General features: G+C 45.2%; 1 protein-coding gene across 1 annotated transcript in view; it reads right to left on the bottom strand.

Annotated features, from left to right (window-relative positions):
• COL11A1 (collagen type XI alpha 1 chain) overlaps positions 1–22,175 on the bottom strand; it is a 254,149-nt gene that overhangs the window by 97,125 nt on the left and 134,849 nt on the right. The window contains exons 27-31 of the mRNA XM_033151495.1: positions 19,473–19,526; positions 19,322–19,366; positions 14,964–15,017; positions 11,851–11,958; positions 3,067–3,120 (exon numbers count right to left, since the gene is read on the bottom strand). Coding sequence (XP_033007386.1) covers positions 3,067–3,120; positions 11,851–11,958; positions 14,964–15,017; positions 19,322–19,366; positions 19,473–19,526 — 315 coding nt within the window. The remainder of the gene's footprint in view (positions 1–3,066; positions 3,121–11,850; positions 11,959–14,963; positions 15,018–19,321; positions 19,367–19,472; positions 19,527–22,175) is intronic.

Below are 22,175 nucleotides of genomic sequence, written 5' to 3'. Positions count from 1 at the left end.
CAGTTCAGTAGCTGCACTAACAAGTATGGGATAGGGCCCATTGACTAGTCTATCACTCAAGCCTTGATGCTATACCAGAGATGTAGGCAATAACATGCACTGAAGAAATTTGACTAGTGAAAAGCTTTGGCCCCCTTAATCTTAAGTATTGGGATGACTCTATATTAGGTCTGAAAAAAACAATCACAGAAATTAAAATATGGGTGGTTTTCATCCAAGGAGAAGTTAAATCAGCACCTGAACAATGGAGTGATTTCAATAAACTTAGGAGGGGGGTTAACTGAATTTTCTTCCAGTGGGATGGGCGTACCCTTAGACGTAATAGTGGCATCATCCTTCCTTCATTGTTGTTTGGTGTTAGTGGGGGCAAAAAAGGTAAAGGTAAAGGACCCCTGGACAGTGAAGTCCAGTCAAAGGCACCTATGGGGTTGCAGCGCTCATCTTGCTTTCAGGCTGAGGAAGCCAGAGTTTGTCCACAGACAGCTTTCCGGGTCATGTGGCCGGCATGACTAAACCGCTTCTGGTGCAACGGAACACCAGGATGGAAACCAGAGTGTGCGGAAACACTGTTTACCTTCCTGACGCAGCGATGCTTTCAAACTGCTAGGTTGGCAGACGCCGGGACAGAGCAGCGAGAGCTCACCCCGTCGCGGGGATTCGAACCACCGAACATCTGATCAGCAAGCCCAAGAGGCTCAGTGGTTTAGACCACAGCGCCATCCGCGTCCCATGCGTTAGTGGGGGCAATACCACAGGCAGCTGTGGCAACAACACTCCTTCTCTCTTGAGTCATTGTTTTCTTCCTCAGAATTCTCTATATGCAGCATCACTGGACTGCCATACACACACAAAAGCAATTGCCGCTCCCCTCCGCCCCCATTCCAAGCATTCTGGGAAATATGAAATGACTCTAGAGTGATGAGGGCAACAGGAAAAGGTGTGTTTTTTAGCATACAGGGCCATCATGGTTATGTTGGCCATCATTGTCAAATGTCATCATGATGGCAGCCAACTTGCCAGGGCCATTGTTTCTGAGCTTTTGCTTCTAATGCTATTCTTATGCTTTTGACTGCTGATGGCAGGTGACCAATGGACTGTAACCTAAGTGGCACAGCTCTGGCATTGCAGCCACTCAGTAGAGCAGAGCCAGAAGATTGGGAGGTCCTGCGGCCATCCTTCTAATCTAATGCCAATACACTGTTGAAAGAATTTAAACCTGAATAACGCTTGCAAACTAATTCCATTTTTAGTGTAATGAAGACTCGGCTTAGTAAAATTCATGCCAGCATCTCTGCTTTGTGAGGGGAAGGCCACACATTTTCTTTGACGTTCGTGCATGTCATTTGTGTTCATGCTTCTGAATAAAGTAAGATCTCTTTGATCTTAAGAAATTTCCAAATAGAGTTTTGAAGCATTGACAGACAAGGGAGAGAGATGGGGGAGAGACTGCAATCTCAGACATTTAGGTTAAAAGGCAGGTGCATCAAAGACCTACTTCTGAGGATGAATATTTTTGATGAACACTTTCCTTAGCAGTAACCCTATATCACATTAACACAGAGTGTTTTACTGGGGGGGGGGACACCTTGGAGTTCACCCAGGTGAAATGAAAAAAAAAGCAAAATAAGCACAGACTCCCAATATTTTAAAAAGCTAAGAGAAATCAATGTTACTTTACAATTTAAAGTAATACTTTTTCTAAAATGTACTGGCAATGATACCTTACACAATGTAAACACATGTGGGAGGGGGGCCCCTAGATAGTTGTTCAAGTTGTTAATCCGAGAAGATGACAGTGTTTTGTTTTGTTTTTTACATGCATTGCACTGTCAAAGAAGTTGTACAGATTCCTTGTTAACCACAAATTGGGAGCAGCATTAGAAATGAATATTCCCTTTCTGCAGATAATGCTATACTTTATCAAGGATATGGATCCAACCATGGTTTCAGTCTTTTCACTTATTTCAATGGGGATTGTACTGGAGAACATCCTGTAGGACTGTGCCTCAAGTAAACACAAAAACTCTCCTGGATTTAAGAGATCAATACCACATCCAAAGTTGCACAGAAGGGCTGAGTCTGATAGGCTATTCCAAGCTCTGGGGAGTCATCCTGGAAGCACTTAACATGTGGAGAACTTCTACCCAAACTGTTTGCCTGTATCATTTTTCCAGGGATGACATGATATTGTGACTTAGCTGCTAAATTATTGTCGGATTCTCCTAAAGGGAAAAATTAGGCGGCCCAATCTGATTTTAAGGTTTTCATGTGTGCATGCTCCACAGATGACTTCCAAATGCAATCGCATGAGCACAGATTGTTGCATAAAAACTAGAACAGTGCATAAAATCCAGTATGAGCACGGTGATTAAGGTTCTCTGCTTTCTTTTTAAAAATAATAATAATAGTTTGGTGTATAATAGCATAAATTCACGGGGCAGAGGAGTAACATTTAATATGGCTGAGCATCACTTTGTACCTCATTGTATCAGTGCATCATATAATACTTAATGGCCTGTGCTTTCCTTTTCTAGATGTGTAAATTACACAAAATTATAACCCAGAAACAAAAAAGAAGCCCAGCGAAGTGGACCAACGAACCACAATGACATTTTTAAAAAATCTGATCATTTGACAAGCAATGATCCAGATGCGCGGGGAGCATTATATCATCGCAAATGCTTTTTGAGTAGTTGTATGAGTGGACACGCGTGATATTTATAACACTCACCAACCATCAAGTTGTAGGTTATTCATTTACATGGCAATTGTGGCCGATAGAGGAAGCTGCCAAACCCGAGATCCATATCTGTATGAATGTCTTAGGCTACCAAAACGATCATCACAATTAAGGCATCAAAACTGAATGATATCATTGAGCCAGACAGACTCACAATTTTGTCAGGAAAATGCATATAACCTTTGGACTTCTAGTAGTAACAAGCGACTATCCAAGCATTTGCTTTAAACTGATGTTCCAAGTAAGACAAAACAAAACAAAACAAAACACCCTGGAATATTCTGCTAACCAAAGCTGTACATTTGTCAACACGGGAGCAAACTCACCTTTGGACCTTGTCTTCCTGGATATCCTGGTAATCCGGGAACACCAAGTTTACCCTGTAAGTTAAAAATAAGTTTAATGCATTTCTCAATTGTTTCCCTGATGGCTACCTGTCACGGAGACAAGCCTGGATCGGGAGAGGAGCGTGGGAGGAGGATCAGTGAGGGAAAGCAGCAAAACAGACAGGCAGGGGGAGGGGGCGAGGTATCGAGAACCGGGCCCATTAATCTCAACAGATACGTCCGACGATGATGACAGCAATCCCTTAGAGGTTTCGCCAGAAGAAAGGGGGAGTGCTGATGTCAGTAATAAACAGGGGGAGGGGAGCAAAAGCGGGAAAAAGAGATTCACGCGTCACTTCCGGAGCACCAAGGGGTTATTGTGCTGGAAAAGGCGCGTGACGGAAGATAGCAGTTAGGATGTTTGTTTAATGGGACGCAGACGTGAATTATAGCTCTGTAATTAGTAAGGATAATAAAACGCTTTCAAAGGCGAGAAACGAGCCGGTTGTTATCTCACCGCAACACCAAAGGCAAGGTTGCCGTGACAACACATCCTAACTCCACTGCGTTGCTGTGGGACTGTTGGAAAGGAGACATGGAAGGGGTCGAAGAGAAGCTGAAAGCTGCGAGGGCCAGCTGGGAGATTCAAGCCAAGGAAGCAATTTTGAAAGTTCGGCAGGAAGGAGAAGCCAGAGCTGCTGATTTGGAAGAGAGAAATAAGCGTTCTGAGCTTCGAGTTGCCAAACTGGAGGAAGATTTACGAGATCTTCAAATTAGGCTTGATGAGGCTCGCAAGACCGGTGGAGGAGGAGCCACAGCAGTGGTGACTCAGAGGCAACAGCTGGCATCAGTGAGTAAATTTGATGGGGACCCCAGGGGATATTTGGGGTTCAGGACTGAGGTTGATTATGCCCTGAGGGTGCGAGGGAAAGACTTTGAGACTGATGCTGAGAAGGTGGCCTTTATTATTTCACACATGACGGGGTCAGCGAGAGAATGGGTACGCCCACTTTTGGCAAGTAACAACCCAGCGCTTGGGAATCTCCAGGATTTCTTGGATGCCATGGCGGCTCATTACACAAGTGACATTGATCAAGAGATAACCAAGCAGGAACTCATGAGTCTCAGACAAGGGAAAGGGACAGTGAGAGATTATGTGGCTAAATTTACCCTTCTCTGTCATAAACTGGCATGGGAGATTTTAGCCCCACAAACTGAAGCGCTCTTTCAGCAGGGGCTGAACCCGGAAATTTTGGATGAAATAAGCAGGGGACCGAAACCCAAGGATACGGATGCTTATATCAAACTGGCTCTGCAAGTGGGGGTTCGGCAGGAACTAAGGGAATGGGAAGGGCGAAATGTACCGGGCAGTAAGACATTCCATGCTTACAGGAGGCCTTCCCAGGGTGTTCAGCCGGTTCAGGGAAACAGGCAGCATCTGCCCCCCGAAGAGCCAATGGAAATCGGTCGTTTGGACACAAGAGAAAGCCTCAAAGAGAAACCTCGCAGGGAGCTGCTAAGCAAGGGGGAGAAGGAGACGCGCAAATGCTTTGTGTGTGACAGGATGGGACACCTAGCCCGTAATTGTTCGCAGAAGCGAGTGTGGCAAGGGATGGCAGCGGCTGCGGGGCAGGAGGCGAGTGGGGAAGCACAGGAGCAGGGAAACGCCAACGCCTGGTTGGAAAAAGGAGAGGGGAAGACCAACCAGGCGGCACGCAAGTAAACCCCCCACAACGGCAGAGTGTAGTGACTCCAAGGGAGCCCAGGCCGGGAATTGTGCTGATGGTACGGCTGGAATTGCCAAACGGGTACCCCCTAGAGGTAGAAGCTCTACTAGATTCGGGCAGCTCAGCCTCTTTCATGTCCGAAAGCTTCGCCAAGGCCCACCAAATCCATTTACTGCCTTTGGATTTTCCCCTGGTGGTGACCACAATTGATGGGAGAGAGCTGCTGGGGGGCCAAGTGAGGCATCAGACACCGCCCATGAGGATGAGCGTCTCGAGGCATCAGGAAGTGATTGCTTTCAATGTCACACACCTGTCCGGAGCGCCAATCATATTGGGCATGAGTTGGTTAGATCTTCACGATCCGGTCGTTGCCTGGCACCAGAGGTCGCTCACCTTCGGATCTTCGCATTGCACGGAGAATTGCCTGATGGAGGTGGAAACGTCGGAGACGGAGGGGAGGATCGCCACGGTACGGTTGGAAGACTCCAGGGGAATTCCACCACAGTATGAAGATTTCAAGGAAGTGTTCAGTGAAAAGGAAGCCAACAGACTGCCCCCCCATAGGCCGTATGATTGTCAAATTGAGTTGCTGCCGGGGGCAAAGTTGCCTGCAGGAAAGTTGTATTCTATGTCGGAGCAGGAGTTGCAGGAGCTGAAGGAATTCCTCACACTGAACTTGGAAAGGGGATTCATTCGCGAATCTAAAGCGGTGGGAGGAAGTCCGATTTTTTTCGTGGACAAGAAAAATACGGCACAAAAACGCCTTATTTGTGACTACAGGATCTTAAACTCGCGAACGAAACCGACCGCCTTTCCGATGCCCAGGATCGACGACTTGTTGGCGGCAGTGCGAAAAGGGAAGATTTTCACGAAGTTGGACTTACGAGGAGCTTACAACCTCATAAGGATCAGAGAAGGAGATGAGTGGAAAACAGCTATGTTTACCCCGTTTGGCACCTACGAATACACAGTGATGCCTTTTGGCCTCCAGGCGGGCTCACACACCTTTCAAGCCTTTATGCACCATGTGCTGGGTCCCTTGTTGTACCGGAGCTGTGTATGTTTTTTGGACGATATCTTGATTTATTCGGAAAATGAGAAGCAGCATGAGCAGCATGTGAGACAGGTGTTGCAGAAGTTGAAACAGCATCAACTGTATGCGAAGCTGGAGAAATGCCAATTTCATGTGCAGCAAGTGGACTTTCTGGGGTACAGGGTGTCGGACAAAGGTCTGGCAATGGACGGGGAGAAGGTAAAGGCAGTGTTGGATTGGAAAACACCCAAGACCAGAAAAGATGTACAACGCTTCATTGGGTTCAGCAATTTCTACCGCAAGTTCATCAGGAATTTTGCGCAGCTCACTAGCCCAATAACCGACACGTTGAGTACTAAGAAGAAGTTTCAGTGGACTCCAGAGGCGCAGGAGGCGTTTGAGCAGTTACGCAAGGTATTCGCCTCGGAGGAACAGCTGCTGCACCTCGACGCGGAGCGGCCCATACGCATGGAAACTGATGCGTCGGACAGGGCGGTAGGAGCGGTACTGCTGCAACAGGATGCAGCAGGCGACTGGAGACCTTGTGCGTTTTTCTCAAGAAAACTCAGCAAATCGGAACGCAACTACACCATCTGGGATAAGGAGCTGTTGGCCATTGTAGCGGCGCTCAAAAAATGGAGGCATTTCCTTATCGGAGCCCGCCATCAGATCCAGATCTACACGGATCACAAGAATCTGGAGTACTGGAGAACAGCCAGAGTGCTCAACCAGAGACAACTCAGATGGGCGGAATTTTTTGCCGACTTTGATTTCAGGATCCATTATGTCCCGGGGGACAAGAATGCGAGGGCGGACGCCTTGTCTCGCAAGCCGCAGTACCTAGAGGACGAGGGAGTGCCGGAGGAGAGACATGTGATGCCACCCAGCCGATGGCAGTGCGCTGGAGCCAGGGATCAAGAGTCTCTCATACGACGTCTAACTAGGGAAGATGCGTTTGCGCAGCAGAAATTCAAAGACCTGCAACAAGGTACAGGGGTGGAAGACGGCTTCGTAGCCAAGGATGAACTGTTGTTCTACAAGGGAGCATTATATGTTCCGGGGGATCACTTGAGGGCTAAGGTTCTCAAGCAACTGCACGATAGCCCTTCGGCAGGGCACCCGGGACAGCAAAAGACCTTGCAGTTGGTCACCAGGGATTTCTGGTGGCCAGGGGTGCAGGAGGACGTTAAAGGCTATGTGCAAGCTTGTGATTTGTGTCAACGGGTCAAAAGTGACAATAGACCCCCTGCCGGACTGTTGCATCCCATGCCCACCCCGGGGAGGCCATGGGAGATGGTGTCCATTGACTTCCTGACAGATCTGCCGGCGTCGAAGGGCAAGACGGCAGTGCTAATCGTAGTGGACATGCTCACCAAGATGTGCCATTTTGTGGCTTGTCCCAGGGCAGTGTCGGCAGAGGAGACAGCCAGGTTGTTTGTAGACAACGTTTTCAAGCTGCATGGAGTCCCATCGAGGGTCGTGAGTGACAGAGGCCGCCAATTTACGTCGCGGTTCTGGCGCAAGCTCATGGAGCTCTTGGGTGTGGAACTCAACTTGTCGACGGCCAGGCACCCACAAACGAATGGACAGGCAGAGAGGGCCAATGCTATACTGCAGCAGTACCTACGTTGCTACGTTAGCCGACGACAGACGGACTGGCCAAAGTTCCTAGCTTTAGCGGAATTTGCCTATAATAACTCAGTTAATGTTTCCACAGGGATGACACCCTTTCTTGCGAACTATGGAGGACATCCGAAGTCGTTCCCGAGGGGAGAGGACCGGGGCCCGAGTGTGCCAGCGGCAGAAAATTTTGCGGAGGAGATGCTCCAACTGCACGAGCAACTCAAGAGCACGCTGGACAGGGCCAAAGAAGCCTATAAGAGGGCTTCGGATCAGCATCGGAGGGAGGGGGAGGCCATCAGGGTGGGGGACAGGGTGTGGTTGTCCTCCAGGGGGCTGCCCACAAGAAGCAGGTGCAGGAAGTTAGAGCACAGACGTTTGGGACTCTTCGAGGTAGTGGGCCAGGTCAATCCCGTAGCCTTCAAGCTGAGGTTGCCTGAGGACATGAGAATTCACCCCGTGTTTCACAGAGCGCTGTTAACACCATACAGGGAAGGGCACCCTTATCAAGGGGAAGGGGGGGTGACAACAGGGCCTTCAGTGGAGGAAGTGGGGGCAGGCAATGAGGCCACTGAGATCCTCGATTCCCGGTGGAGGGAGGGGCAGGTGGAATACTTGGTAGCCTGGGAAGGGGAGGACCCCGAGAACAACACATGGATGCGCCATGATAATATTCAGGAGGAATACCTCAAGGCCGAATTCCATGCGTTATACCCACAAAAGCCAGCCCCACCGGGGTATGAATGTTGGCAGGGACATCAGGAGGAGGGCATGGGGGACCAAGGGTCCAGAGGAGGGGAGGAGGCAGAGGAACCCCATCCAGACTGGTCAGAGGAGGAGGTGGACGAGGTAGTGTCATTCGCACCCTTTACGACGGAACAGTGGAAGACGGTGTTTGAGTCGGATGAAAATGAGGACACAGACTTCCTGGGGTTTGTCACTCCACCGCGCACGGAACAGTGGCAGCATGGGAACGGGGAAGTGGAGAATGTTAGCACGATCATACACCATCCGCTTGAGTCCAGCGACTCCGGGGAGGAAGGGGGCTTGGAGGAGGGAGTGGATGTCACGGAGACAAGCCTGGATCGGGAGAGGAGCGTGGGAGGAGGATCAGTGAGGGAAAGCAGCAAAACAGACAGGCAGGGGGAGGGGGCGAGGTATCGAGAACCGGGCCCATTAATCTCAACAGATACGTCCGACGATGATGACAGCAATCCCTTAGAGGTTTCGCCAGAAGAAAGGGGGAGTGCTGATGTCAGTAATAAACAGGGGGAGGGGAGCAAAAGCGGGAAAAAGAGATTCACGCGTCACTTCCGGAGCACCAAGGGGTTATTGTGCTGGAAAAGGCGCGTGACGGAAGATAGCAGTTAGGATGTTTGTTTAATGGGACGCAGACGTGAATTATAGCTCTGTAATTAGTAAGGATAATAAAACGCTTTCAAAGGCGAGAAACGAGCCGGTTGTTATCTCACCGCAACACCAAAGGCAAGGTTGCCGTGACACTACCACTCTGTCTATGTCTGATTTCCCTCAGAAGGATCATGTAGTTTGTAAAGTTAGAAAGAAACCTCTTGCATGGATGTAGGCTTTTTTTAAAAAAACATTTTTATTTAGCTTTACAAATACAAAGTTTATATATGTATGTATGTGTGTGTGTATACACACACACACACACACACACACATATATATATATATATAACTTCAGATATATATCCATGTACAGAGATTCTTCCGAATCTCAATACTTCCCCTCATCCCCTCCATGGGGTCCCATGTTATTCATTTATTACTACATATTCTTTGAAACTCCAACTTTTATATCAATCCATATTATCCATGATAATTGTTACACTACAAGTGAAATCAAAATCCTGCTAATGTTTCCATCTGCTTACAGTGGTCTCCTAAATAACTTTCTCATTCTTTTATAAAGTTTTTTTGTGTGTGTGTAGTTTTTAATGCGCAGATGTATTATTCTGTCACTAAAGAATGATGTGCCTCATCGTTTCCAGGGCTTTAAGAAAAGTCTGGCTGTGTAAACTGTTCTCCTGAATATCTCATAAACATCTCTTTAGCTACGCATTTCAACTATACCTTCTTGAGTTTGTTAGATGACCTAGTTCACAAAACACGTACATACTAAAGCTGCTGTTTGACATAAATCATCATCATCTGGCATTTTCAATTGTGCAGGTGGAGAACAGAGCCACCAACCATTGTGAACCTTCCTGGTTTTGCCTCCCCATACTGGGTGGGGAGGAAGCCTGTAAATGTCACACTTCCTTAGACCTTTACTTCTGCTCACAGTTTTTGGATCCAATCCTATACCTGTCATGGTATTTCCCTGCTTTCAGCCCAGAATGAAGAAGCTCAACAGTTGAGTTTTTTGGGGGGGGAAATGTCGCTCATTTATTCTTGTTTTAATGGGATTGGAATTTAATTGGAATTCAGTGATGGCATTCCAATTATGCTTCCATTCATCCATAATTATAATATTGGCTTTCTTGATTCATGACCTTGTTAACAGCTGGGAAGATGTCTCACAACACTGTGGGGATCATTAATTCTGAAATAGCTCCCCACAGTTAAGCGAGGCTGAAAGGAACACTTTCTGGAATGAATGAAGTGACTTTTAAAGTATTTTTATGATAGCTTAAAAGGTCGCTAGCATCCAATCATAACTACAACGCTCTCCTTCCCCCCCCCCTTAGTCCATAAATTGTTCTTCCTCAAAGGAGTGTGTGTGCAAAACACAGGAAAAGTCACTGAGGGAGATTCCTTCAAAAGATCTTTACAACAAACTGGGCTTCAGACAGGCTGACCAAGTAACTAAGCAGGAACATGCTTGAATGAAATATTATCTCAATAACTAGTTTTTGCTAGTGGAGAGGGGATATAATTTGTGGAATATGGACATTCTTGCCTGGTTGCATACATGGGATTCTTATTCAGAGGCACAATCCAACAAAGCTAATTAAGGAATGGTGGCCTTACTCTAGACCCATTTATGCATTATACTTGTGAGTAAATGGTGAGAGTAGGGATGAGGGCACTGGCTCCACCCTAGAACTTCGGGAGGTTCCCTGTTGCAGACAGTCACCCTCCACAATTTATGGCAGGTAACAGGGATGGCGGGACAGAACTTATTTACTTCTCCTTCCTGCATGCATGTTCTGCTTGCTCATAATGCCTGAATAGGACTTCTGTTCTGTTCAGAGCACACATGCATTCTCGCCTATAAAAGGGTGTGCATATTCAATATCACCTTTAGGCATGCATTAAAAATATTCTGCCTTCCTGCTCTGTATTTCAAAATATTACAAACAGAGACATGTAACTCCAACAGTAAGATGGAGACTGGAGGTTGGAGGAAGGGAAATGGTTACTACTTTAGGATCTGCAATCCAAAGGGAGCTGTTCACATTGCTATGTGGTAAAGCTATGCCCTTTTCCTTATTTCATCTTATGTTTTCAGTGAAATAAATCACCACCATCATTTATATGGTGCCTTCCAAATACTCAGACCACTTCAATTGCATTGTTACGGTACTTTTTTTTTACTTGCTGGAGATTCATTCCCCATGTATGCAGTCATGGGATTGTTGTCTATCACATGATGGTGCATGTTTTCATTCCACAGAATGGGAAGTGACGGAGAAAGGATGCTTGTATTACTGTGTTCCGTGAAGTGGGACTATTGTCCTTTGTTCCTTCTCTTTGCTGTCAGATGCTAGAGAGAGAGGGAGCCATGTTGCAGCACCCCGTGTGTGTTTATATGTAAATAAAGTAGATTAGCCAAAATGCTGAGTTGCTGAGGTCTGTTTACACATACTGCGAATACTCTGCAGATCCCTAAGTGTGCTGATGCTTCTTGGTATCAGTCGCTATGATGTTCGGGCAGAAGAAAGCTTTTGAAGCTCCTGAACAACAGACCAGGAGGGAGAGAACATGCCAGCTGGGCATGTGTCTCTGCCAGGGTCCTACACAAGAGTAGGACGCTCCTGCTAACAGTTTATGCCTTAGGAGAAGACACAGTGGCTCTGAGTTCATGGCTGGGGTAAGATTTAAAACTAGAGACTTCTCAATTCACTCTTCTCCCCCTGGTGTAGCCCCAAGCCTACAAAAGTGAAAGATGAGCTGAAATGTATTACAGATAGAGTGGTAAAGGTGTTCTTATAAAGCTTCAGTAAATCTTTAGGAGAAGATGTATCTGGGATCTACACGTGTCCCACAGGATAGTCCTATTCAGACACAATAAACACTGAAAGAAAAAGGGAATCATGTGTAATTTGTTCATTTGCTTTTTATGCAACATGTGAATTTGCAGCCTCTAAAACTACACCAAGATGATCTCATGATACCCCTCCCCCCAAAAAACCTGTTGTATGATTGAGTGACTAACCTTTTCTCCAGCTTGACCAGCCCCACCTGGGTCTCCTGTTGGGCCTGAACGGCCTTTGGGACCTTCAGGGCCATCTTCTCCTCGTGGACCAAGAGGGCCAACTTCACCCTTAAAAAAATATTGAAGGATGTAAACCAAGGATGTAAAAACCAAGTCACCTGTTTCTGCAAAAATGATGCAAAAACTGCTGTCATTATTGGATTGGCCGTTGATGAAAACCTCAGGTCTACCCCTATTCCTAATTTTAGCCAAACCATGGCCTCGCTGTAGCTTTCTAAAACCAGTATTAAGGGGAGAACTGGCACAAAACTTAAGCAGGCTGGATCCTGCCTGGCCTCCCTGTAATTTGAGCAGCAACTGCAACCAAATGTCTAGTTGTTACTTGTGGCTTAGTCACAAAAGCCGACAGTTTAACTAAAAGAACCACATCTCTCATGGGGAAAGAAATCCACATTCAGATTTGCAACTTTTTTCCCCCTGCTGTTGTTACAGCAGGCTTTTAATCTTCAGTTTTAACCTCGGCAGAGGGCTCTGCTGTATTGTTTCTGGTCACTACATTTTGCTACAAATTATTTCGTTATTGAAATTTGATGCAATTTTTAATGTGGCCTACCCTTTAACTGATTGGATTATAGTTAGACAAATATATATATATATATATATATACACACACACACACACACACACACACACACACACACACTCTATATACATATATCGCTAGTATAAAATTGTATCTGAGTTTTACAGACTTTTGTGAACAGTGGAGACACACACAGGTTGATAATGATAAATAAAACCCTCTGGCTTTGTTGGATTCCATCCATTATTCCATTGTCTCAAACCCTTCTCAATAATCTTTTTTTGAAGTCCCATGCACTTTTGAAGACCAGGCCCAGTTTATTCATATGTGGTCTGGGCACATAACTTATCCACTTGGAAGAGTGCATGAAAGCAGCTTGCATGGGCATTCCTATAATAAGAACCGATGACCACGGACCTGATCATATCAGAGAGTTGGTGCTCATTGGTCTCATCTAGCTTCCTAGCAGGTGAGTCACTGTTGTTTATTGACAAGGACAGGCAAAGTTTCAGGGGGCTCAATGTGGGGCAAATCCAGAGTTCCTGCTGGTGAGTTTGCACTGCACTGCACTGCACCAACCTCCCTCCTGGTAAACAACACTGAACCTGCTACTGGAAAGCTATCCTAGTGATCCCCATCACACACACACACACACACACACACACACACACACACACACACAATCTTGACAAGCTATTTCTGGATGTAACAGAGAAATTGAGCTAGGTAACATCAGCATACTGCTGATGCCATACTCCAGATTTCCCAATGACTATTCTGAACAGCTTCATATAGATAGCACTGGGGACAACATAGACCCCTGTGGCTCTCCACAACACAGATGTAAGGGGCTGACAAACAGCCACCCAACGCTGTTCTCTGGTACCAATCTCAAAAAATGAGTGTTGAAGCACTGTAACACCATGCCCCCAACTGGATCTTGTAGAGCCAATCCAGGTGGGTACCAGGGTCAATGGTATCAAAAGCCAAGGAGAGATCCATCAAGATTTACAGGGTCAGCCCAGCAACCCAGGCTGATTCAGTCCCTAAACCAGGCCTGAACTCAGTTTGAAGTGAGGTCAGGTAAGCTGTTTCCTCCTTATGTGTCTGGAGCTGGGTCATCATTTGCCAATATTAAGCTGTAAGTTATATTATGAAGTGCACATTGTAGACTCAATAATACTTGTATGCATCATTTTGTTAGTTTGAATTCTGTTCAGGGTGTGATAAACAGCTTCTATCCTACTCGTGTTATACAGTCTTAATTTATCCTAGCCCACCCATGTTTGTTTAATTGCAAGCAAATTTACTTTAGGAGAATTTGATTGATAACTTTCCTCCAAATTAGTTTTAGCTCTGGTATGGAGCCACAAAACACTTCAGGGAAATGTGTTCAACTCTTTTCTCTAACCTACAGAGGAAATGACTTGTTTGTGGTTGTTTATGGCTGCTTCATTGTGCTGTTTTAATTTGTATAATGTCACAAGACCGGCTGACTTAGGGCCTAAGTAGCACTGCAGAGGAGCATCAGGAAAGATTTACAAATAAACAAAAATAGTAGATGAACAATGAGGGAAAATCAACCTGTTCCAAGAAAGCCTAGGAGGAATGAGAGTCAATGCCTGGAATCTATTGCAAAAAGGTCTCTTGAATTACATCAGGCAGCCCACTGCAGAGAAGAAGAGTTTGGATTTGATATCCCGCTTTATCACTACCCGAAGGAGTCTCAAAGCGGCTACCATTCTCCTTTCCCTTCCTCCCCCACAACAAACACTCTGTGAGGTGAGTGGGGCTGAGAGACTTCAGAGAAGTGTGACTAGCCCAAGGTCACCCAGCAGCTGCATGTGGAGGAGCGGAGACGCGAACCAGGTTCACCAGATTACGAGTCTACCACTCTTAACCACTACACCACACTGGAGAGTGAGAAACTGACAGGATAGATCTTCAAGAAGATTGAAAGGCCTGACCTTGGATATTGTTCATTTATTTATTTCATAAAATTTAAACACCACTTGATTGTAAAAACAACAACAACCTTCAAAGCAGTTTACAAATGGAATAAAACAATGAAATTATTTTTTTTTGGGGGGGGGGAGAAACTAATTAAAACATCCAAAAGATTAAAATGAATGATAAACTAAAAAGGGTGTGGGAGGACCAGCTTTTATCCTGCAAAGCCTTCTGGGAGAGTAAGGTGAACATTCATTTGGAAGCCCAGTAAATGTGGGCCAAACAACCCAGAATCAGAACAAGGCAGGTTTGCTTTACTTCGAGTGATGACACCAGGTCCCATGCTTTAGTTTTCCTTGGCAATGGATGGTGGCCAACCATTCACCCGGAATTGGGTTTTTTCAAGCCTGTTCCCTGATTCCAGCCACTAAGAAAGGCTGCATCCATTTATACAACCCTGTCTCTTCATCTGAAAGCTCCAACTTGGGTCCTTGCTCTCACTGGAAAGGAATTGGGGGGGGGGGGCGGGGGGCGGGGAACAGGCATGGAGATAATATGAATGAGAGAGAGAAATACTTACTCTGTCACCTTTAAGGCCCATGTCACCTTTAAATCCAGGGAAACCATCTTCACCCTGAAAAAGGAAAAAATGGCACATCATGTTTTTTGTTTTTTTTTTAAATACAAATAGAATGACAGTTATTAAAGAATCTGCTTGCATGCATGATTTTAATGCATATAGTAGCTGCACCTATTTTGCTGCAAGTCACAGCAATTTGCACCACTAAAAGTGGAGCATAACAAGTCAAATAATTTAGTACAGCAGCTTCTCTATCAGAGGGGGGAAAGAACACATATTGTCACAGATGAACTGAATTACTTTTCAGCTTTAAAAGGGAGAAGGAATGATGAGAAAGGTGCTTAAGGCAACAGACAAATTCATTTCTTAATTCATCAAGGAGCTCTTCATTATGACAATATTCTTCTGAATTAAATTTCTTCCTCATATGTTCAGGGTTTTTTGTTTTTTTTAAGGGCTCTCCCCCCCCCCCCATTAAATGCCTCATGTTCAAAAGTCAATTAGGATATGGTCTCAAAGACACCAGCTAGCGATTAAGGGTTGATTAACACAGCCATATATCCGCATGTGACAGTCATGTAGCGATGGTGGTGCAGTTAGGAATTGGGAGTTTCAGAAATTAAATTTCCTGCATGCAGAACTCAATGAGCCAATTTGAGATGAAGGCGAAGCTCCATAAATCTGATCTCAGCTGAGGATGAAGACATCCCTGTCATCACCCCTTATTTCAACCTGTCACCTGACTTACGGCCAGCAGTCGCAGAAGAGGTTGAGGCGGTGCCTTTGCGAAGCTCTGAGATGTTGTTAGAGTGTGTTCTGGGTATCAGCAACCTTGGGAGATATTATTCCCAAGGCTCCTGGCATCCTTTCTCGGGATGTTCTCAGTCTATAAAGTACATACAGGTGAAACTCGAAAAATTAGAATATCATGGAAAAGTCCATTTATGTAAGCAATTGTTTTCATTAGCTACTGGAGTTTAATATATGAGATAGACTCGTGACATGCAAAGTGAGATATGTCAAGCCTTTATTTGTTATAATTGTGATGATTATGGCATACAACTGATGAAAACCCCAAAGTTGAAATTGTTAATTTGGGGTTCTCATCAGCTGTACGCCATAATCATCACAATTATAACAAATAAAGTCTTGACATATCTCGCTTTGCATGTCACGAGTCTATCTCATATATTAGTTTCACCTTTTAAGTTGAATAACTGAAAGAAATTAACGTTTCCATGATATTCTGATTTTTCGAGTTTCACCTGTATCTCAGAGTTCCTGAAATCTAGGATGCTGTTACAGATGCTCATTATCAAACCCTAGATATCAAGAAAACAGAGAAATGAAGTTCTCAGCCCACGTGACTCACCACTAAAGGGATGAGGCATTGTTACAGGTTCAGGGTACCAGAGCTTGTGGGTGCAAAGGCATCCATAATTAGATTTAGTAAATGTTATGAATTACTAAATGCTTGGAGTCTTCATCTGGGAAAGAGACAGCTTCAGCAGTGGAGCAAGCCAATTGGGCGCCTGGGGCGGCGCGCATGCCCTATACCCAGGGGCAGGGCCAGTCCCCAACAGGGCAGGGCAAGCCGGGCAGCATGCTCCGTGGGGCCTCCGAGGAGTCTGCCTGCCTCTTCCCACTCAGCCGCCCTACAGCTGGGGGGAGGTGGCAGGCGGACCGTTTGGGGCAGCACGGAGCCTGCAGTCGCCCAAGCCATCGCGTCACTCCCAGGAGAGATGCGTGGCTCGGGCGCACTACAGGTCCTGCAGTGAGTGCCACCCGGCATTTTGTCACCCCCCTCAGTGGTGACACATGGGTGGACCGCCTCCACCGTACCCCCTTCCTCCACCCCTGGACAGCTTTGCAATGTTAAAAAAAAAGCAGGTTAAAGGTTGTCTGCCAGACCAGTTTTTAAGCATGACAAAAGTGTTGATGGCCCATCAAAGGAAGATGCTTGGGTCTTTGAAATGGAGGTTGGCAGGGGAGTGTGGGCACAGAAAAAAAATGTGCTTTGATTTCCCAACGGAAACACAACCCTGGGTGAGTGCCTGGAAGCCCCTGGAATCTTGCTACCACTTGGCAGAAATTGAGGGTGTAACAATATGGAAGTATTTTGGAGCTTAAAGCAATACCATACACAAATCTGGAAGTCTTTTTTTTTTTTTTTTACACATGAGCAGATTTGAGGGATGAGGAGCACACCTGAGCAGATACGAAGCCATTCGGGTGGGGAGGGGAAGCTCCACGGCACTCATGGAAATTGTTCCACATGTGCAATGTTTAGTTAGCTACAGCTCAACAGAACCAGTGATCCACATGGGGAACATCGGCTTTTCTATTTTGAGGGCTGCTCCGTTCTCCACAGGTCTTTTTGGTAGCTGTACTGACAAAACAATCCCCACGCAAGAGGAGGAGGCTCTGTAATACATTTGGCAGCATCTAGCAAGCAGGGAATAAGGATTGCATAAGATGTGTACTGAGGCATAGCTGACTCATTACTTACAAACCCCAAAGACAGATGCTATATTTTAAAGTGCGGGATCTCCCTCTTAACAACTTCTGTTCCTTAGAAACGAAAATAATGGGGAACCTTTTCTACGACACCTCAAATAGAATTCGAGCCACTGGGGTCAGATAAAGTTGCTTCAAGGGGCTGCATCCAGCTTGAGTTACTGGTTAGGTAACGAATCGCTCCACAAAAGGTGAACGCAAGCAGGTCTGAATCAGGACTATCTTTATACCGAGGAAGACACTATCTCTGGGCCAAACGAGCTAGTAGCAAAATGGCTGGCAAAAATGTTTGCCTGCTTCTTCTGAGTGATTGATAAAGTGGAGTTATATGGTTTGCTGTCATGTAAGAAGGTCCCAGATGGATGACTGGCATTAGGTTGTTAATAAGAAAACAGCACGAGTGTTTCACCTCTCCAGTTTGTAGGAGCTGTCTATAGTCAGAAATGTCTTCATTTCCATTGTGAGCTGAAGACCAACCACATAGCTCAGTCAGTAGAGCTTGGGTTGCTGAAGCTTAGAGTTGTGGGTTCAAATCCCATGTTAGGCAAAAATATTCCTTTGTTGCAGGGGGTTGGACTAGATGACCCCCGTGGCCCCTTCCAACTCTATGATTCTACAGTGGTGCCCCACTAGACGAATGCCTCGCTAGACAAAAAACTCGCTAGACGAAAGGCATTCACTAGCGGAAGGCTGCCTCGCAAGATGAATTTTCCTATGGGCTTGCCTCGCAAGACGAAAAAATTGCCGATTCCCCCCCCCCATCAAACTGCTCTTCCCCCATTGGTGCTTCGCAACACAAAATTTTCGCTATACGACAGCACTCACAGAACGAATTAATTTCGTCTTGCGAGGCACCACTGTATTATTCTGTGTAACATTTGGCAAGAAAATCAAAGAGTGGAATTCAACATTGCACTGTGAGAATCATATGATCATAGAATTGCAGAGTCAGAAGGGACCCTGAGGATCATCTAGTCCAGTGTTTTTCAACCTTTTTTGGGCAAAGGCACACTTGTTTCATGAAAAAAATCACGAGGCACACCACCATTAGAAAATGTTAAAAAAAATTAACTCTGTGCCTATATTGACTATATATAAAGTAATTTTTCAATTTTTCCCACGGCACACCAGGCAACATCTCGCGGCACACTAGTGTGCCGCGGAACAGTGGTTGAAAAACACTGATCTAGTCCAACCCCCTGCAATGCAAGAATATGCAGTCGTCCTATATGGGACTCAAACCTGCAACCTTGGCATTATCACCACCACATTCTAACCAACTGAGCTATCCAGGCCTTTATAGTGAACGTCCCACCAGAGAAAGCATTGCTACTTGCCAGACATAATTATCCCCCCCTGTCCTCCCCACAATCACCATTTTGGGGGTTCTCCTGATCCCCGCAGAGCCAATTTCAGGGGGCACTGGTAGGGAAGGGATAGGAGGGGGAAACCCCTTTGCCCATGTAGGTTTAGAGTCCATACTATATTTTGGAATAAGGGTGTTAATTAAATAATTCCATCCTGCAGTTCCTCCCAAAGGAGCCCAGGGTCACAAACAATGAAACAGGAAAACAATTTAATGAAAATCTTTTTTAAAAATAATAATAATAATAATCTGAAAGTATTTAAAAGTAATCAAATACCCTCACAGCTACTATGATCAGCCCTAGTCTTTTGCAGATTTATTCTGCTTCTACTTTTCATGCTCATCACTGTAGCTATTTATATTGCACCATCAATATACATGGTGCTTGATTTTCAATTAGATTTTCCATTAATGAGTTGAGTCCTTTTAGTACTAAAATATAAACGATAAAAACTAAGCACCGTAAAGAGATTACCTTTTCACCTTTGCCACCTTTCAGACCGCGAACACCGTCAGCACCCTGTTAGAAAACAGCAGCAACCGCAAAGTTACCAGATTGGTTAACGGGAAGAAAGCCCACAGGTCTCATTGCGTTTATCAAATATGAGCAAAGGTATTATGCTTACTTTTACTCCACGGGGGCCGGGATACCCAATTGGACCTTGAGGACCTGGAGGCCCCTAAAAGATAATGAAGGATATCTAGATCATATTGCTTTTAAGTAATACGCACACAGCTGTAGGTTAACACACATTTATCTCAAAGGTGATCAGGTTTATCTGAGCAGAAACATAACAGTAAGTTCATAACTGACCCTGTACCTGGGTATTTCTGTGGATTTGTTGGTGTGGTGAAATGGTGGACACCCAAAACATGGTTTAATGTATGTTTGTGAGTTACAGGTGAAACTCGAAAAATTAGAGTATCGTGGAAAGGTTCATTTCTTTCAGTAATTCAACTTAAAAGGTGAAACTAATATATGAGATAGACTCATGACATGCAAAGCAAGATATGTCAAGCCTTTATTTGTTATAATTGTAATGATTACGGCGTACAGCTGATGAGAACCCCAAATTAACAATTTCAACTTTGGGGTTTTCATCAGTTGTACGCCATAATCATCACAATTATAACAAACAAAGGCTTGGCATATCTCACTTTGCATGTCATGAGTCTATCTCATATATTAAACTCCTGTAGCTAATGAAAACAATTGCTTACATAAATGGACTTTTCCGTGATATTCAAATTTTTCGAGTTTCACCTGTATATGTGGGTTCTTCTAACAAAATGGAAAATGAAGTGTTGCATGAGTTGGATAGCAATTATGGGCAAATGTGGATCTCATTTAATTTGTTCCTAGAAAGTCATATCAGAACCATGTTGACTTTCTCTGCCCTAAGGGTATCACCAAATGTCACATGTAAGTATTTTATCTAGAGGGCAGTATTGGCTGACATCTCTGGGCAAAGCTGAAGAAAGTAGATGCATTTGTTGTTTAATGTTTACTGAATTGATCTCCCCAACCATTGCCCATGGATGATGATGACAATGATAACTACTACTACTATTAGTTAAACCCCACTTTCCCGCCGACAGGACTCAAGGTGACCCACCCCCTCTTCCCAATTTCAAGACATTATGAGCATTGTTTCATTTAAGACACTAGGGAAGGAATTCAACTTCACACTGTTACATACATATTGTCAGTGTAAGCATTTCTGCCTGCCTAACAAAATGCTCCCCTAGCTCTCCCCCCTCCCCACTGCATGCTGTTCCAGGGATTCTTCACACGCAAATGCCCCAAGCCAATCTGGAGGGTGGGAGGGGAGAGGAGAAGGGAGAAAGGCCCATTGTACTAGTGGTCATCCTTGTGTTGGCTTTCACTAGTGGGACTAGATAGCTGAATCTGGCTCAAAGCTATTGGTGTGCGTTCAGGACAATATACCCTCAGACACAAGTCTGGAATTATTTAGGGTAGAAGAAGAAGAAGAGGAGTTTGGATTTGATATCCCGCTTTTCACTACCCAAAGGCGTCTCAAAGCGGCTAACATTCTCCTTTCCCTTCCTCCCCCACAACAAACACTCTGTGAGGTAAGTGGGGCTGAGAGACTTCAAAGAAGTGTGACTAGCCCAAGGTCACCCAGCAGCTGCAAGTGGAGGAGTGGAGACGCGAACCCGGTTCCCCAGATTACGAGTCTTCCACTCTTAACCACTACACCACACTGGCTCTCAGTAGTCAACCATCAGATTTAAAAACAACACTTGACAAAATGGGCAGAGGGAGTAAATAAACCAAAGGAGCACTCTGATCTCATCTAAACTCAATGCAACGAGGCTGCACTCCATAGACTGAGAGATGATGGGCCACGTCAATTTCTTTAATGCATCGAAGGGAATCCAAGGTAGCATTGATTTCCCACCTATCCATAGGTGGCATTGTGGAAATGGAGTTGCGAGTGGGGCAATACCTGTATAGTTTGCAACCGAAATCTGTCCCCATTCACTGCATTGTTAGCCAAGTTCCTAATGTACTTTATTTTGAAGATAGTCTGAGGGGAATTAGTGCAGCTGAGTGTGACGAGATGTGCCTTGACAGCATGGATGCCATGCCAGGTGAAGATTCAAAATCCTTCAGGTGGATCAATATGTAAGTCCACTGGTCTGCTTAAACCTTGAGCATCTCTCCGAAGTATCTTTGTTAGAATGGCAAATTCACTCCAGCTGCTTCGTTATTTCATTTTCAGAATATTTCATTGGCACAGAATTGGGGAGGCTTAGGTTACTCTGATACTCAGAGCACACAAAATACTCTATTCCTCTCACACATCCCCTTGATTCTGAGCACTTTTGCTTCATACTTAAACACAAAGGAGCCTGTTGACAGAAGAGCAATCAATAAATGTCTGGTGGCGAATGCTGGAGGAAAGTTTTTTAAGGGAAAGGTGGGGGGGGGAGCCACAGGTTCGGTTTGCAGCAAAAGAGATTTTACTTGGATTTTTAGAAATTCTCCTTGACTTTAATCTGAGTTGGCAGGTGGAAGGAGTTGCTGGGAGAAAATACGCAAACCCCTTCCCAGGGTGGCAGGTTTTTAAAAAGAAGTCTGATAAACATTCCTAATGTGTGGTTTAAATCCAGGATTATTTGAGCAGGGTGCTTTAAATGGATGGCGCACCCACAACTTCCAAGAAAGGAAGTGCGGAAATAGCAGATACCAAGGGGAGAGGAAGCTCACAGTTCAGTACGCATTCAGTCTACCTATGCCCAAAATAATTCATACCTTCCTCAGCGGAGAAAGAAAGCAAGAAATGTTCAAAATTGGCACTCTA

This window comes from Lacerta agilis, chromosome 6 (genome assembly GCF_009819535.1).
Source record: "Lacerta agilis isolate rLacAgi1 chromosome 6, rLacAgi1.pri, whole genome shotgun sequence".
NCBI classification, from domain to species: domain Eukaryota; kingdom Metazoa; phylum Chordata; class Lepidosauria; order Squamata; family Lacertidae; genus Lacerta; species Lacerta agilis.
Note: the sequence above shows the minus strand (reverse complement) of the source record. Positions and strands in the feature narration are given on the sequence as shown.